The sequence below is a fragment of the Lynx rufus genome, unplaced genomic scaffold (genome assembly GCF_022079265.1).
Source record: "Lynx rufus isolate CCGP_SWC_20201006 ecotype Redwood Valley unplaced genomic scaffold, mLynRuf1.p SCAF_1, whole genome shotgun sequence".
Taxonomy (NCBI): domain Eukaryota; kingdom Metazoa; phylum Chordata; class Mammalia; order Carnivora; family Felidae; genus Lynx; species Lynx rufus.
Window position 1 is genome coordinate 11,470,451 of NW_025814823.1, and position 16,715 is coordinate 11,487,165.

Genomic DNA, 16,715 nt, shown 5'->3' on the forward strand with positions numbered 1-16,715 from the left:
ATCAGTTTCTTAGCAGATGCTTCCTTCTGTGACCATCTCTTCCAGCCCAGACACTGATTTTAACAGCAATCTCTTGCTCTAACACTGTGCACTAATTCAGGTTCCAAGAACTTTCACCACCTGCCACCAACTTCTGGAACTTCCTGAGCAATGATGTTGAGAAAACTCCCCCTTGCTCCTCTCTACTATTTCCAACCCTTTTCTCCTCACTTCTATTTCAAAAAGTCCAGAGACTTGGAAATTCATGCCACCCAGCTGTATTAGCAGTCCTTCCCCAACCCAATCACCATCACCACAGGAGTGGTTGTGAACCTTGGCTGTACAATAGAATCATTAAGGAAACTTGTTAAAGATTCAAAGGCACAGGCCCCACCCCAGACTCCTTAAATCAAACCCTGAAGGGAGGGCTCTGCCTTAGTAAATTTATAAAGTTCTTCCTATGATTTTAAGTGACAGCTGTGGTTGATATCTGCTGATCAAAAACCCTCCTGTTCACACCCCCTAAAACTATAGGTAATTGCTCACTACCTTCTTCACCCCAACTTCTGATACTGTTCTCAGGGACTCCCAACATCCTCATGCATGACCCACAGAAAATTCTGTCCCGTCAGTTTTAGCATTTTTACCTTCAGGGGTCTTCACCCCTCTACTCCACCTTGACCACCCAATTTCACAGCTATACTAAAACCCTATAAGCAGCACTAAGTCTACCAGCTGCAGGAACTCACCTTTCAGCACCCCACTCAGGAATCCTTCCAGTTCCCTTTTACTCTAGCCCCTACCTGATCTCATAGTTCTTTTCCCATCGTGAATAATAATCTGTAGAACTCACTACTTTTCCCAGTACCCAACCCCTAGCTGCTCTCTGCTGAACAAGTTTCAATTTCAGGGACTATAATCACTCCCTTGCTGACATTCTCAAATATCTTACACCTATCTCACTCAACTAGTTACAACTATGGTCTACACTTTCCACACCTGCACCAGATTTGTTTACACATGACATTTCTAGAACACAACTGCAAGCAAACCTAGTTCAAATAGCACCAAGTCTCCAAATGAGCTCCCAAAGCTATCAGAAAATCCTACAATTGCCCTTGCCTGATAATGTCAAATTCCTAGTACTTTCTTCTACCTTGCTTTTTCCTCATCAGCTTCCCATGCCTTTCCCTTCCTATCCCGCCTCAGCTGAAGACTGTGCTTCATAACGCATTGAGTAAATAACACAAATCACAGGGTCTCATCTTCACCCCAAATCCATAAGCCTGTCTTTTAGCCCCATGTTCTAGGTGCTCCAACCTTTCCAATAGAATATTGAAACAGAATAGAGAACCCAGAAATGGACCCACAAACGTATGGCCAACTCATCTTTGACAAAGCAGGAAAGAACATCCAATGGAATAACGACAATCTCTTCAGCAAATGATGCTGGGAAAACTGGACAGCGACATGCAGAAAAATGAACCTGGACCACTTTCTTACACCATATCCAAAAATAAACTCAAAATGGATGAAAGACCTAAATGTAAGACAGGAAGCTGTCAAAATCCTAGAGGAGAAAGCAGGCAAAAACTTCTTTGACCTCGGCTGCAGCAACTTCTTACTCAACACAACTTTGGAGGCAAGGGAAACAAAAGCAAAAATGAACACTTGGGACCTCACCAAAATAAAAAGCTTCTGCACAGAGAAGGAAACAATCAGAAAAACTAAAAGGCAAAAGATGGAATGGGAGAAGATATTTGCAAATGACATATCAGATAAAGGGATAGTATCCAAAAATCTACGAAGAACTTATCAAACTCAACACCCAAAAAACAAATAATCCAGTGAAGAAATGGGCAAAAGACATGAATAGGCACTTCTCCAAAGAAGACATTCAGATGGCTGACAGACACATGAAAAAATGCTCAACATCACTCATCATCAGGGAAATACAAATCAAAACCACAATGAGATACCACCTTACACCTGTCAGAATGGCTAACATTAATGACTCAGGCAACAACAGATGTTGACGAGGATGTGGAGAAAGAGGATCTCTTTTGCATTGTTGGTGGGAATGCAAGCTGGTGCAGCCACTCTGGCAAACAATATGGAGGTTCCTCAAAAAATTAAGAATAGAACTACCCTACGACCCAGCATTTGCACTATTAGGTATTTATCCAAAGGATACAGCAGTGCCCCTGATTCAAAGGGGCACATGCACCCAAATGTTTATAGCAGCACTATCAACAATAGCCAAAGTATGGAAAGAACCCAAATGCCCATTGATGGATGAATGCATAAAGAAGATGTGGTATACATATACAATGGAGTATTACTCGACAATCAAAAAGAATGAAATCTTGCCATTTGCAACTACATGGATGGAACTGGAGGGTATTACACTAACTGAAATTAGAGGAAGATATATCATGACATCACTGGAATGTGATGATTTTAAGATACAAAAGAGATGAACATAAGGGAAGGGAAGCAAAAATAATATAAAAACAGGAAGGAGGACAAAACCTAAGAGACTCTCAAATATGGAGAACAAACAGAGGGTTGATGGAGGGGTTGTGGGAGGGGGGATGGGCTAAATGGGTAAGGGACATTAAGGAATCTACTCCTGATATCATTGTTGCATTATATGCTAACTTGGGTGTACATTAAAAAATTAATTTAAAAAAATTTACTCTTTCCACTCAGACCTAGTCACTCCACTTGTGCTCTGGATTTCATCTCTTCTCCCTTTTCAAAGGCTTTGCTCCTATGGGCAGATCCTTTATCAGCTGTATCATCAACTTCTCTCTACTGAATTATTTCCATTAACGTACAAACTTAATGCCTCACATTCCCCCCAAAAGCCCTTCTGGCTATCTCCAATTTCTCAGTTTTTTTACCAGCAAAACTTCTCCAAAGTATTCTCTCTATTCATGGTCTTGACTTTCTTTACTCTGGCTTCCATCCTACCATTCTATCAGAACTTCTCTTTTCAAGATCACCAGCAACCTTCACGTCACCATTCCAACAGAGAGGTCTATCTGCATCTTTCTCACTCACCACAGGTATGGACTCAACCAGCCTCAAAATCCTGTTTTAGCTTTGCTTTCGTGACACCATCCTCTTCCTATCCCTCTTGACCTCCTATTTTACCTCTAACCTCTTGTTACTCTAAGTGTGATCCAGAAGACCAGGGGCATTGATAGCATCTGGGAGTTTGTTAGGTTTGCAGACTCAGACCCCAAACCTACTCAATCACAATCCTCAATTAACATGATCACCAGATAACTCCTGGAACGTGAACGTTTTGGGATCGTTGCTGTAAATGTTCATGTGCCCCAGAGCCTTGGGCTGTACTTTCTTCCCACGTGGTCCTGTCCAGATCCAAGGCTTTAAGAACTCTATTTTTTTTATCTCCAAATCTCTGCCATAGCTCTGACAGCTCTCCTAAATCCCAAATTCATATACTCAACAGCCTACAGGACATGTGCATTTGGAGGTCTCAAATATTTCAAACCTGGTGTGTTGAAAAAGAAACTCTCCCCATCTCACTACTGAGTTCCACCAAAGTAAAAATTCAATTTACCAAGCTCTCACAATGATATTGGTATGATCCTCAATGCAGAACATGTATCAGCTCCTTTAGTCCTCATACTACCGCTAAGGGACAGGTACGATTATTGTTCCCATTTTACAGAAGAGTAACTGAGACATGGAGAGTTAAGTACAGGCATACTTTGTCTGATTGGGCTTCATCTTACTGCCCTTTGCAGATACGGTTTGTTTTCGTTTTAACAAATTGATGGTTTGTGGCAACTCTATCAAGCAAGACTTGGTGCCATTTTTTCCAACAGCATTTACTCACTTGGTGAGTATGTCACATTTTGGTGATTCTCACAATATTTCTACCTTTTCACCACATTTTTTGATGGTCTTTTATCAGTAATCTTTGATGTTACTATGGTAATGTCTCGGGGTGCCAAAGCTTAGCCCACAAAATAAAAAACTACCAGTAAATGTCGGATGTATTCTGACTGTACCACCAACAAGCCATCCTCCCCATCTCTCTCACTCTCCTCAGGCCTCCCTTCTGCCTGAGACACAATACTGAAATTATGTCAGTGAGTAACCCTACAGTAGCCTCTAGGTGTTCAAGTGAAAGGATGAGTCACTCACCTCTCACTTTAAGTCAAAAGCTAGAAATGATAGAGCTCAGTGAGGAAGGCATGTCAAAAGCCGAGATAGGCCCAAAGCTAGGTCTCTCGTGCCAAAGAGGTAGCCAAGTTGTGAGTGCAAAGGCAAGGTTCTCAAAGGAAATTAAAAGTGCTATGCCAGTGAAGACACAAATAAGAAAGTGAAATAGCCTTATTGCAGATACAGAGAAAGTTTAAGTGTCTGGATAGATCAAACCGGCCACAATATTCCCTTAAGCCAAAGCCTGATCCAGAGCAAGGCCCTAACTCTAATTCTATGAAAGCAGAGAGAGGTAAGGATGCTACACAAGTTTAAAACCAGCAGAGGTGGGTTCAGGAGGTTTAAGAAGCCGTCTCCGTAAAAGTGCAAGGTGAAGCTGTAAGCACTGGTGTAGAAGCAACAGCAAGTGATCCAGAAGATCTGCCTAAAATAATTCATGAAGGTGGCTACACTACACAACAGATTGTCAATATAGACAAAACAGCCTTCTGTTGGAAGAAGAGGCCATTGAGGACTTTCAGAACTAGAGAGAAGTCAATGTGTGGCTGACTCTCTGGCTACGGGTCAATGCAACTGGTTTGAGACTGAAGGCAATGCTCATTTATCATTCTGAAAATCCTAGGGCCCTTAAGAATTATGCTAAATGTCCTCTGCCTGTGCTCTGTAAATGGAACAATAAAGCCTGGATGGCAGCACATCTGTTTACAACATGTTTTTGTTTTTTTTTTTTTAATTTTTTTTCAACGTTTTTTATTTATTTTTGGGACAGAGAGAGACAGAGCATGAACGGGTGAGGGGCAGAGAGAGAGGGAGACACAGAATCGGAAACAGGCTCCAGGCTCCGAGCCATCAGCCCAGAGCCTGACGCGGGGCTCGAACTCACAGACCGCGAGATCGTGACCTGGCTGAAGTCGGACGCTTAACCGACTGCGCCACCCAGGCGCCCCATTACAACATGTTCTACTGAACATTTCAAGCCCACTATTGAGACCTACTGCTCAGAAAAAGATTCCTTTCAAAATATTACTGCTCACGGACAATGTACCTGGTCACCCAAGAAACCTGATGGAAACGTACAGTGACATTAAGGTTCTTTTCACACCTAACATACAATCCATTCTACAACCCATAGATAAAGGAATAATTCTGACCTTCAAATCTTAAATACACTTCTAGCATCTAACTTCGGCTCAGGTCATGATCTCACAGTTTGTGGGTTCCAGCCCTGCATCGGGCTCTGTGCTGACAACTCAGAGCCTGGAATCTGCTTCAGATTCTCTATCTCCCACTCTCTCCGCCCCTCCCCTGCTTTTGCTGCATCTCGGCCTCTCAAAAATGAATCAATGTCATTTAAAAAATTAAGAAATACACTTCATACGGCTATAGCTGTCATAGTTGTGACTCCTCTGATGGATGTGGGCAAAGTAAACGGAAAGACTTCTGAAAAGGATTCACCATTCTAGATGCCAGTAAGAACATTCGTGATTTATGAGAAGATACCAACATTACTAGGAGTTTGGAGGAAGTTTGTTCCAACCCTCATGGATGACTTTGAGGGATCCAAGACTTCAGTGAAGGAAGTAACTGCAGATATGGTGGAAATAACGAGAGAACTGGAGTTAAAAGTGGAGCCTCAAGATGTGACCGGATTGCTGCAATCTCATGAGAAAACTTTAATGGAGGAGCAATTGCTTCTGATGAATGAGCAATAAAAATGGTTTCTTGTGATGGAATCTACTCCTGGTGAAAATGCTGTGAATATTGTTGAAATGACAATGAGGAATTTAGGGTGTTATGTCAACTTAGGTGATAAAGCAGCTGTATAGTTTGAGAGGATTGACCCCAATTTTGAAAGAAGTTCTACTGTGGGTAAAATGCTATCACATGCTACAGAGAAACTATTTATGAAAGGAAGAGTCAATGGATGAGGCACAAACTTCACTGTTATCTTATTTTAAGAAATTACCACAGCCACGCCAACCACCCTAATCAGTCAGCAGGCAAGCACAGCCCTAATCAGCGAGCAGCCATGAACATCAAGCCAAGACCTTCCCAGCAAAAATTACAACTCACTAAAAGCTCAGATGATGTCTAGCACTTTGCAACAATAAAGTGATTTTGAATTAGGTATACACATTTTTGTTAGTAATAATGCTATCGCACACTTAAGAGACTACAGTATAAATCACAGTATATGTAAACACAGCTTTTATATGCACTAAAAAAAAAAGAAATTCATTTGACTCACTTTATTGAGATATTTTACTGCGGTGGTCTGAAACTGAACCTGCCATAGCTTTAAGGTATTCACATGATTTGTCCATAATCATACATCTGCCACACCCAGGATTTTAAATTAGGTAGTAAGACTCCACAGCCTGCTCCTAAATGTTATACCTCTCAATTCCATCTGCCCCATAGCTAAATGTAGAAATCGAAAAGTCATTTATTTCAGGGTGCCTGGGTGGCTCAGGCAGGTGAACGACCAATTCTTGGTATCAGTTTAGGCCACGATCTCATGGTTTTGAAGTTTGAACCCTGTGTGGGGTTCTGCGTGGACAATGAGGAGACTCTTGGGATTCTCTCTTTCCCTCTTTCTCTGCCCCTCCCCTGCTCCTGATCTCTCTCTCTCTCAAAATAAACTTTAAAAAAAAAGTAGGAAAATCAAAGTCATTTATTTCTGCATCATCCACTTCCAATCCTGTATAACTCCAACATTATCTTGAATTGATGTACTTCTCTCCATCTCCATGGCCACCACCCTTGTCTGAGCCACCATTTTGCCTGTGCATTCGTGAACCTCCTAAGTGGTCTCCCACCTTCCACTCTACCTGGTCTTTCCCTGACAGAGTTTTTTAAAGTAAGAATCTGATGTCATGTCTTGTTGAAACTGCTTCATGGGCTGCCATAGGCTTGCTAAGGCCAAAAGAACTGTTTGTAACTTGAGCCCTGTCTTCTCCAGCTTCTGTCCTACATTAGTCTTAGGGGCTCCTATTCCTGGGCCATGCCAAGAATGTGGCCCACCTGCTCAGATCAGAGACTTGGCGCTTTCTGTTCCCTTGGGTCAAGACCATCTTCTTTTCTCTAAGCTCCCTTATCCTGCAGGTCTCCATTCTCATGCTGCCTCATCCCAACCACCCTACCTAAAAGCTCACTCTATCACAGCACTGTTCCCTTCACAGCACTTACCACATTTGAATCTGAAAAAAATACACGTATCTTATATGTACACATATATAGGTGTATTTATATATGTATATATATGTATACATATGTATATATATATACACACTATGTGTGTATATATACATACATAAATATATGTACGTGCATATATATGCAGTAGTTCAAGCTATGGAGCAAGTCAGAGTCCATGTGGGTTCAAATCCTGGCTCTACACTTTGATCTCTCTGTGGCTCCCTCTCCTTATCTCTTAAGAGGGGGTATAATAGTTTGCACTTAATATGGCTGCTATAATGAGTTACAATCCATAGCACATAATAAATGCTGTTTAAGCATTTGCTATAATTATCATGTATAGCTGAAGGCCAGGACCTTGCCCCTCATCATCTCTGTGTTTCCAGTGCTTAGAACAACCAGCTGATAAAAGTTTGTCAAATGACTATTGTTCCCTTCATCTAAGTGACAGTATCTACCATTTCCCAATACTGTATGGATGTTTTTACCCCGAGATCACCAATTAATGTGCCTTCATGGTCTATTTTACATGCATTTATTTTATTCTACTCACACTGTACAATTGTTAAGCAACCTACAAAAAGTAGAAAAGCCTAGTCCATTTTCCAATACCAGGTCAGAGCTAAGTTGCAAAAAAGGAACAGTACCGTAAGTTACAAGGAAAGTTTGGGTGTCCTGTACAAGTCATACTGCCTGTCACATGATGTATTTAAAGCTGTAAGTATTGCCACAGGAGAATCTCTTGTCTTTGCAGCGACCACACAGTTCCTGTCGATGCGGCCTCCTTAGATCAATGTGTCTTTTCTTTTGAGGACAGGAACAACGAGACTTTGAACAGGTCTTTAGAAAACAAGGAACAGTTTGGACACTAAATAATTAAATCAGTGTTTCAAATATAATCCTCAAATTAAAATACTTCTCCCCACCATCCCGATCCTTGATATCGTCATCTTCCTTTGAGTCCTATGAGAAGTCCTAGACCAAGTTGTACAGAGATACTCACATCCCATTAAATGCTATGCATTTTTCAAGATCAAAGAGCAAAGATGGTATTTGAGACAATACTGCTAAGCCAACCAAGAGGATCTCATGACAGAAAAAGGTTTGAGAAGTTAGAGTTTATAGAATTTCTTCACTAATAGGTTTTTACATCTGTAGCCTGGTAGGGGTGAGAGGCAGTGAGTAAGTATTAAGCGATTTGATTATCTAGGCTGGAATATTTGAAAACATTAGAGCAGTGTCTCAACTAGCTGTACTGTACCCACCAGCAGACATCTGGCAATGTCTGGAGATGCTTTTTGGTTGTCACAACTAGGGGGAAGGGTACTGTAGAGGAAGCTAATTCTCTTCTTGCTCCAGAAATGCCTTACCTTCACTATAAAGTGTTCTTAACCATTATCACATTCGGTATTCTGATAAATAAAAAAAAATAAAAAAAAAATCACACCCCATGGAGACCAGTGTACTGCCCTTGTACACCCTGTCAACCCTGCTTTTCTTTAAAACTGACCACTGCTCTATTTTCTGCACGTGACCATAGCTAAAAAAAGTCAAGCTTTACAATTTATATTGTGGAACTAGGAATCTTCATTTTGCCAATCAAAGTCTAAATTATTTATGAAACATTGTACTACATTTATAACTTCCACTCTTCCAGTGACAAGTATGCATCCTTATAAGAAAATTCTAGTAGCTACTATTCACATGGTGTTTGCTGCATGCACTATTCTAAGTACTTTATATAAATCCATTTAATCCTCACAATACTCTTACTGTGGAAAAAATAAATAAAAATATAAATAAATAAGGATTTACTCTAAAGGTAGGTTTCTGTTTCTGGAAATGGTGTACTAGGTAGTTTTGACCAAGCCACCTGCTTAGGATAACCAGAAAAGCTGAGCTAAAGAAATAACTTTTAAAAATAACTATTTGAAGCACTACAGAATTATCAAAGCATTAGAGAAAGAAACCCAGAAGTGGAGGGGAACCTGACATTTAGGACTATTTCCTCCCTAAAGGTCTGCCAATTCTGGAAGAAATGAAGGACAGTGAAAAGCTGAAAGGAAGTTTGACAAGTCAATGTAGCTGATGGATAATCTTAAATATGCCAAAATGGGAAAGACCTGGTAAACAGTTCAGGTTTTGTGTTGGGACCCTGAAAGGTTACAACCTAAGAATAAAGATGAACCAAAAATTGACCAGCTTTTACAGATGCTAAAGCCCAGTTTCAAAATAGCTCAACCCTGTTTAGAAAATAGCAATCTAATTGTTAAAGTCCCTATCTTCCCACCAGAAGCAAGCAAATCTTCTGTGAAGGAAGATACTATCCTAGGCCTCAAATTATCACTGTAATTCTTCATATTCACTAGTCAACACTCAATCAAAAATAATCATATGAGGTACATGAGGAGATATAACAACAAATTTGAAAAACATGGAAAATGACAATGATAGCAACAGAACCATAGAGCATTAAGTTAATGGAGTTAAGTAGTACAGATTTTAAGATAATTATGCTTAACATGTTCAAAGAAATAAGACTGGTAAGTTCAGCAGAAAACTGGAAGTTATTTTTTAAAGACAAAAATTATAGCACTGAAAATAGAGTAACTTAAATCAACTCAACAGATGGATTTAATAGCAGATTGGAAATAGCTGAAGAAAGAATTAGAGAAACGGAAGACAGAGTGAGAGATGGGGCACTACGGGGTAAAATGTCCATTGGCTGATGTTTTCCCCCCCTCTTATGGAACCTTGAAGCATCAACATTTTGGCAAAACCTTAAGCTAATTCTGTTTAAATGTGATCATTACATAGCACTGACTGAGTACTTGAAATTTGCAAACAGGGAGGAGTTACTGAGACTGTAATGTTATGCCTCTTTATTTAAAAGTGTGTGCTAAGGGGCGCCTGGGTGGCGCAGTCGGTTAAGCGTCCGACTTCAGCCAGGTCACGATCTCGCGGTCAGGGAGTTCGAGCCCCGCGTCAGGCTCTGGGCTGATGGCTCGGAGCCTGGAGCCTGTTTCCGATTCTGTGTCTCCCTCTCTCTCTGCCCCTCCCCCATTCATGCTCTGTCTCTTTCTGTCCCAAAAATAAATAAAAACGTTGGAAAAAAAAATTTAAAAAAAAAATAAAATAAAATAAAAGTGTGTGCTAAGATACAAACGATTATGAGGACATAGGTGAAATAAGTTTCCTTTAGTGTAAGTTTCTTAGCATTTTAACAGATCTCATTCAAGGGCCTATCTTACAGCCTTATTCCACTGGTTGCTTCAAATGTGAAATAGACCTACCTCATAAAATCCTTTCACTCTTTATCTTGTAACTTTGAGAAGCTATTGAACCTCTAAGTTTTCATTTCTAAAAGGGAGATAAAGAGCATTAACCTCAGCGGTTTTGTAAAATACATTTTTAAAATTTTTTTTAGGTTTATTTTAGTAGATGATATACAAACTGGAGCAAAGGGGGACAAAAGCATAGGAAATACAGAAAAGAACATAAAAGGCATAAGGGATATGGTTAAAGGTCTAATATGAGTAACTGGAATAGAGAGATAATGGGGGTGTAAGTAATATTTTAAGAGATTATAGCTGATAATTTTCCAAAAGAGGTAACAATCTTCAAGCTATAGATTCAAGAAATGCTATGAATCTCAACCAGATAAATACAAAGAAACCACAACTAGGCATCTAACTGTAAAACTACTGAAAAACAAAGCAGAGAGAAAGATCTTAAAAGCAAGTAGATTTAAGAAGGGGAATTAGTAATGCTAATAACCAACTTCAAAAATAATAAAGGTCATACCCTTAAAGAGCAGAAAGAAAACTACTGCCAACCTAAAAATTCTATACCCAGCAAAATTATCCTTTAAACCATCATCCAGGCAAAAGAGGATGTGTCACCTTCAGACCTGTGCTACAGTAAATATTAAAACATATTCTTCATGTAAAAGAAAAGTGGTCCCAGATACAAAAAGGAATGAAGAGCAGCAGAAAGGAAATATGTGTAGCTAAAGCTAAATGAATGACTATATAAAATAACGCCTTATGATGTTTAAAATTAACATATACAACAGTAGTATATAAATTAGGATGAGGTGGTAAGGAGTTAGAGTGTTCTAAGTTCATTGTATTGTCAAGGAGAGGTATTATTAATGATTTATGCAGACTTTGATAGGTCAAAGAATCATGTTGGAATGTCTAAGGTGACTGCCAGAAGAATAGCAAACAATGAATAACTACCAAGATAATAGAGATGGGAAATTATTTTTTTATTTAAAAAAAAGTTACTTCAATGGAACACAAGAGGAATATAAGAAAATATATTTAAACCTACATTATATTAAACATAAACAGATTAAATGAGAATGTCCAACTAGAAAATATAAAGGTAAACCATTCATAAACTGTTAGACTAGTTTTTTAAATATTTATTCCTAAGTAGGACAAAAAATATTTTTAAGTGAAGGATTGAGATCTTAAAAATGTCTCAGTTATGAAAACCAACTATGCCATACTTCTCTGAAAAGTTTAAAAAGAGGTCTCCTACAAGGTGTTTTAGAGACCTAATTCTGTGACTTCCTAGACCCTGGAGACACCATTAAATATGATCAAAGTTCTAATATTTACTACTTGCTTACACTTGGGCAAGTTATTTCTTCATCAACTTTAGCCTTCTGGTCTGGAACATGGGGATAACACCTACCTCAAAGTTTAGATTACAGGAGATAATGCAGGTAAAGCACTTAGCCCAAAGTCTGGTACATAGTAAAAGCTTAATACAGGTTCCCTATTAAGTTACTACATCCATATGGGATTATTGAAACACTATATCATACACCCGAAATTAATGTAACACTATATGTTAACTAACTGGGATTAAAATTTAAAAACTCAAAAAAAATTACTACATCCAAATTACACAAAGGGTGTTTGATAAACAACATATATGGCCCATACATAAATATACCGTATAAAGCAACTTAAGAGTCAATATGTCTCCTCTCCCACACCCCCCAAAATCCAGAATTTATTTTTCTAAAATGTTATAAAAATTCAAGGTATAGAAAACTTAACATTCCTATTCAAATACCCAAACTATCAAATCCTAACATTTTGCCACAGAAGCTTCATATTTAAGAATGGTAACCTTATAGACTCAATAAAAGTGCTCTACATGCTTACCTGACATTGGATTGCTTCTACTCGGTAAGGGTTAAAACTCTTTTGGCATTTGCAACACAGTTGTTTGAAATAAACCTAAAGAGAAATAAGGGGTTTTTATATATACATATATATACACACACAAGATTATATGTACCTTAGGCTCCCAGTTCTTAAGTAATCTCTTCCCCACTTTGTGCCCTGCTTTTGCCCAACCTCTACCCTGAGGTCTTAAGTAGTGCTATCAGTCCCTTTTTCTCACTCTTTGAACCTCATTTCCTTACCTGTAAAATTGAGATACTACCACTTGCTTTTTCTATAATTCTGGCAACCATTAATGTACACAAAGTACCACAGTAAAAATCTTCAATGGGAAGTAACTATTATAATTTTATTCATTGCATGAAGGCCAAACCCTTGACCTTTGCTTTCTGTCTTAGTCTATTAGCTTCTACTTTTTCATTTTCTCATTATTTCCCCACTTGAACTCCAAATTATTTATTTATTTATAGTTACCACCCATACATATTGTTTCTCAACTCTGCTTTCTCTGGTGCACAGTTTCTCCCTGCTTCAGTTGGTGAACTCCTCCTAGTTAGCCTCAAAAATCCTGCCTGGACGTCATGATGCCTTCCCTCTGACAGGGTTAATCAGCCGCCTCCTGTGTTATTTCTGCATCACTTCCGGGACACAAATGCCACTGTGTCTATCACCACATTGCATCTTATCTCCTAGGAGAATAAATTTCTTAAGGAGGAGTCCTAGGTCTTGTTCCTTTTATCCTAGCATCTCAGAGCGTGTTCATTAAACCCACTGTTTTTCTTCTGGCACAGTATAAAAATCTATTTGCTTCCAGGGTCTAGTAAATGGCTAATATGAAAAGTCAAGTTTTCATTCAGGTCTTAGCACACCTCCTTACCCGCTCCTTCTACAGGCCTTTAGCCAGAAAAGCAGTACCTAAAACGTGAAAGCACAGGGGACTCCAACTCAAATGCTTGTTGAAGTTAATGAGATAGACCAGATGTCAGCTGTTGCAAAATGAAGTGCACAAGCCCTGTGAAAGGAGAGAGAAGCTGCTTCGCCCCAGCCTACTGTTTTCATCGAGTCTATAGCGACCAGAGTCTAATCAGGGAAACTGGAAATGCAGATCATAAAGTCTTTCCCAATCTTAATGCGTTGACAACTAATTCAATTGAGAGAAAAACTGCTTAGCCTACACAAGTCTGTCCAAGGCGAACCTTTACAATAAATTATTTCTCTTGTAGCTCCACCTTGTGGACAAACTATGGAAATTGCCTAGAGCCAAGGTCTCAACAGGTTCAAAACACACCAACTAAAAAATGATTATAGACAGTTCCACCGGACACAAGAGTTCACCGAAATAACATGCAATTCTGTTCCGCAGAACTAACAAGCTAAATGTAACACCAGTTCTGAGAGCCTCAAGTGTTCATGTGGACAGTCCAATTCAGTTCAGTTCAAACATTAACCACGTACCGATAAAGTGCCTGGCACGAAGGATGCCAAATGAATGAGATAGCATTGTGGTCACGTTCCATTAGGAAACGCTCTCCCTGTAACATCTGTGTCTGCCCCATCCTCCTCCCATGTCCCGCTCACTTTTACTTACCTTATTAGTTCCAGAAATGCACCACACATAAGCACTCTCCCATCTGGTCTTACAATCTTTACAGTGAAAATAGCCATATTTTGGTTCCAAAAACTGCAGATAAGGGGGAAAAGTCTTTTACAATCTTTGGGGGGAAAGCCAGATCCTCTTTCCTTGTGGCTTTGTATAAAAAAACAAAAAGCCCGGCCACCTGAGTGGCTCAGTTGGTTAAGCATCCAACTCTTGATTTCAGCTCAGGTCATGATCTCCCAGTTTGTGAGATTGAGCCCCACATCAGGCTTCACACAGTGCAGATCCTGCTTGGGATTTTCTCTCTCTCTCTCTCTCTCTCTCTCTCCCCCCCCCCCCTCCCCCCCTTCTCCCACTTGCACACTCTCTCTCGCTCAAATTAAATGAATAAATTTGAAAAGAAAAAACAAAAAGCTTCCTTAACTTCACTCATACCTATCCTCAAGGCTACTATGCTAATTTAGCATTTCATTGCTCAGGGATTACTCTGAGATTCTTATTTCTCCTGTCTCTCAAACTTTTCTAACGTTCTTTCAACAATGCCACCAGCACAATCTCCCCCAAAAGAAAATCTGGTCACATATTTGGCAGACCTGAAACCCCATCTTATCTCCTCATTCCCAATAGCAACGGTTACCAGACTTCTGAGTTTCGCATGCTTAAAGTTAGCACCCTATTCTACCAAGAAGTGACAAAACATATAGGCCATTTAAAACATGTTATCAGAACTACCTCTCCTTCATCAAGTATAAAGTGAAAGATTTTTTTCTCTGTTACCCCAGAAATGGAAAGGAGGAAAGAGAGGATAAGGCGAGCGGAGGACTGAGGACAGGGAGGAGAAAGTTCACCTGGAAGTTGGGTTTCCGGAGCAGATCTGCTCCACCGACTCCCTGTGTCTGCTTGCTCTTCCCTTCCTGAGGGTTTGGGGTACCTTCCTCCCCCAACCCATGCTGGCAAAGCTCCTCCTGTTTGTCCTCTTCAGACCTTGGCATTGGTGGTGACTGCTGCTGCTGCTGGCTGGCCTCCGCAGGACCCAAAAGTGCCTTCCTCTCCTGGTCTTCCCCCTCCTTTCGCGGCTGGATCAAGCCCCTGCGACCTATCACTGGTGAATAGACTCCCCATGCCGGCAGGGGTACCTTGTGACCTGAGCTGCTCCAAGGGGAGCGGCTGTGCAAGGTGCGAGAACCCAGCGAGCACTGCACGGACTTGTCCACCCGCGGACTCACCTGCACCCCCACCTCCTTGGTGTTGGCCTTGCAAAGCCGCAGGCTCAGGCTGGGGTTCATCTGGGAGAGAATGGCCTTAAGCTGCGCCCTCTTGTAAGGGTCCATACAGTAGTCAGAGGCATTTGCGGGCACCAGCAACCCAGGCCTGGCCAGGAAAGTGGGGGGACCAGTGTTTCGCCTCCAGTCAGGCTGTTTGTGTTCATAGAGTCCTGGCTGGCCCAAAGGCATCGTATTCCCATAGCCCTGGTATAAGCCACAGGGAACACGGACAAAGCGTTCCATCTGCTCACCCAGCACCCAGGCACAGCACAAACCCCAGTGCGCTTTGTCTCCTTCTTTTGCCTTCTACCTTCATCCACCCTTCTTTTTCCTGATCAAGTTAGTTTAGGTCCATTCCAAGCTTCTCCATTTATTTCAGGTTCTGATGGGAGCTGCTGCCTATTTCCCTAATTAAAGGAGGACAGGAGATCTACCCATCTACAGAGGTCTAATGTCCACCTGATACCTATTTGCTCTTCCTAGCTCTTCAACTCACTCCTCCCGAATCTTTCTTCAAAGCTGTTTTTCATTTAGACTTCTTACTCACACACGTGCTTTCATTAGCATGATTTGAGCATACTAGAAGAGTATATGGAAGTAAGTATATCACGGCAGAGTTAATGAATGTAAAGGCCCTGGTACCACAGGAGCAAAGAGAATAAAGTTATGGGGGGGGGTGTATGTGGTGAGAAAATGTACTTTAGAAGGTTGTACTGTATGCCAACAGCTCTCATTAAGTCATTCCTAGTGAGGGCCACTGTCCCAAAAGGTGAAAAAAGCAAATTGTTCTGATTTAGAGGGTAAATGGAAACTTAATCACAGGATAGTTAAGTATCCGAAATCAAAAGGACTTGAACTGAAACCTGGGCCTTGTTACCAGGCAAGTTACTTAACCAGGTGATTTGGTTTCCCCATCTGACAATACTAGTTTATAGGATTATTACCAGATTAAATGTGGTATTACCTATAAAGCACAAAGCAGAGTAATTCATGAGTGTTAAGTGGTAACTCTAACTGGGTAAGGATCGATCAGAGCTGTGTGTTCCTTTGCTATTGAGACCTAGATGATCCTAAACTTTGCTATCTGTACTGGTAAGGCTTCCTGCTAGAACAAAAGAAAAGGATCAAACTAAAACGACACTTATGTAACCAAGAAGAGCCCACCCTTTGTCTAATCTAAGGTTGTTTCATTGTTTACTGCTCAAGAGCTTTGTGACAGCAGCAAGGTCTATAAGCAGCTCTCACACCAGAATCCAGAAAATTTAGGTTATA

At 40.4% G+C, this 16,715-nt stretch overlaps 1 protein-coding gene across 1 annotated transcript; it reads right to left on the reverse strand.

Annotated features, from left to right (window-relative positions):
• Positions 1 to 7,979: 7,979 nt before the first annotated feature.
• On the reverse strand, positions 7,980 to 15,851 carry ZAR1L (zygote arrest 1 like). The gene is made up of 4 exons (XM_047075484.1): positions 15,027 to 15,851; positions 14,170 to 14,262; positions 12,561 to 12,635; positions 7,980 to 8,217 (listed from the first exon to the last, which is right to left on the reverse strand). The coding sequence occupies exons 1-4, from the start codon at positions 15,684 to 15,686 to the stop codon at positions 8,074 to 8,076; spliced, it is 972 nt and encodes a 323-aa protein (XP_046931440.1). The 5' UTR covers positions 15,687 to 15,851; the 3' UTR covers positions 7,980 to 8,073.
• Positions 15,852 to 16,715: the final 864 nt, after the last annotated feature.

Bases quoted from the DNA above. Each gene is read 5' to 3' on its own strand.
- ZAR1L (XM_047075484.1), bottom strand. From the start codon at position 15,686: ATGGAACGCTTTGTCCGTGTTCCCTGTGGCTTATACCAGGGCTATGGG. The intron at 14,263-15,026 runs GTGAACTTTCTC...CCTTATCTGCAG, and splicing joins TCCGGAAACCCAACTTCCAG to TTTTTGGAACCAAAATATGG. The intron at 12,636-14,169 runs GTAAGTAAAAGT...ATTTCTCTTTAG, and splicing joins GCATTTCTGGAACTAATAAG to GTTTATTTCAAACAACTGTG.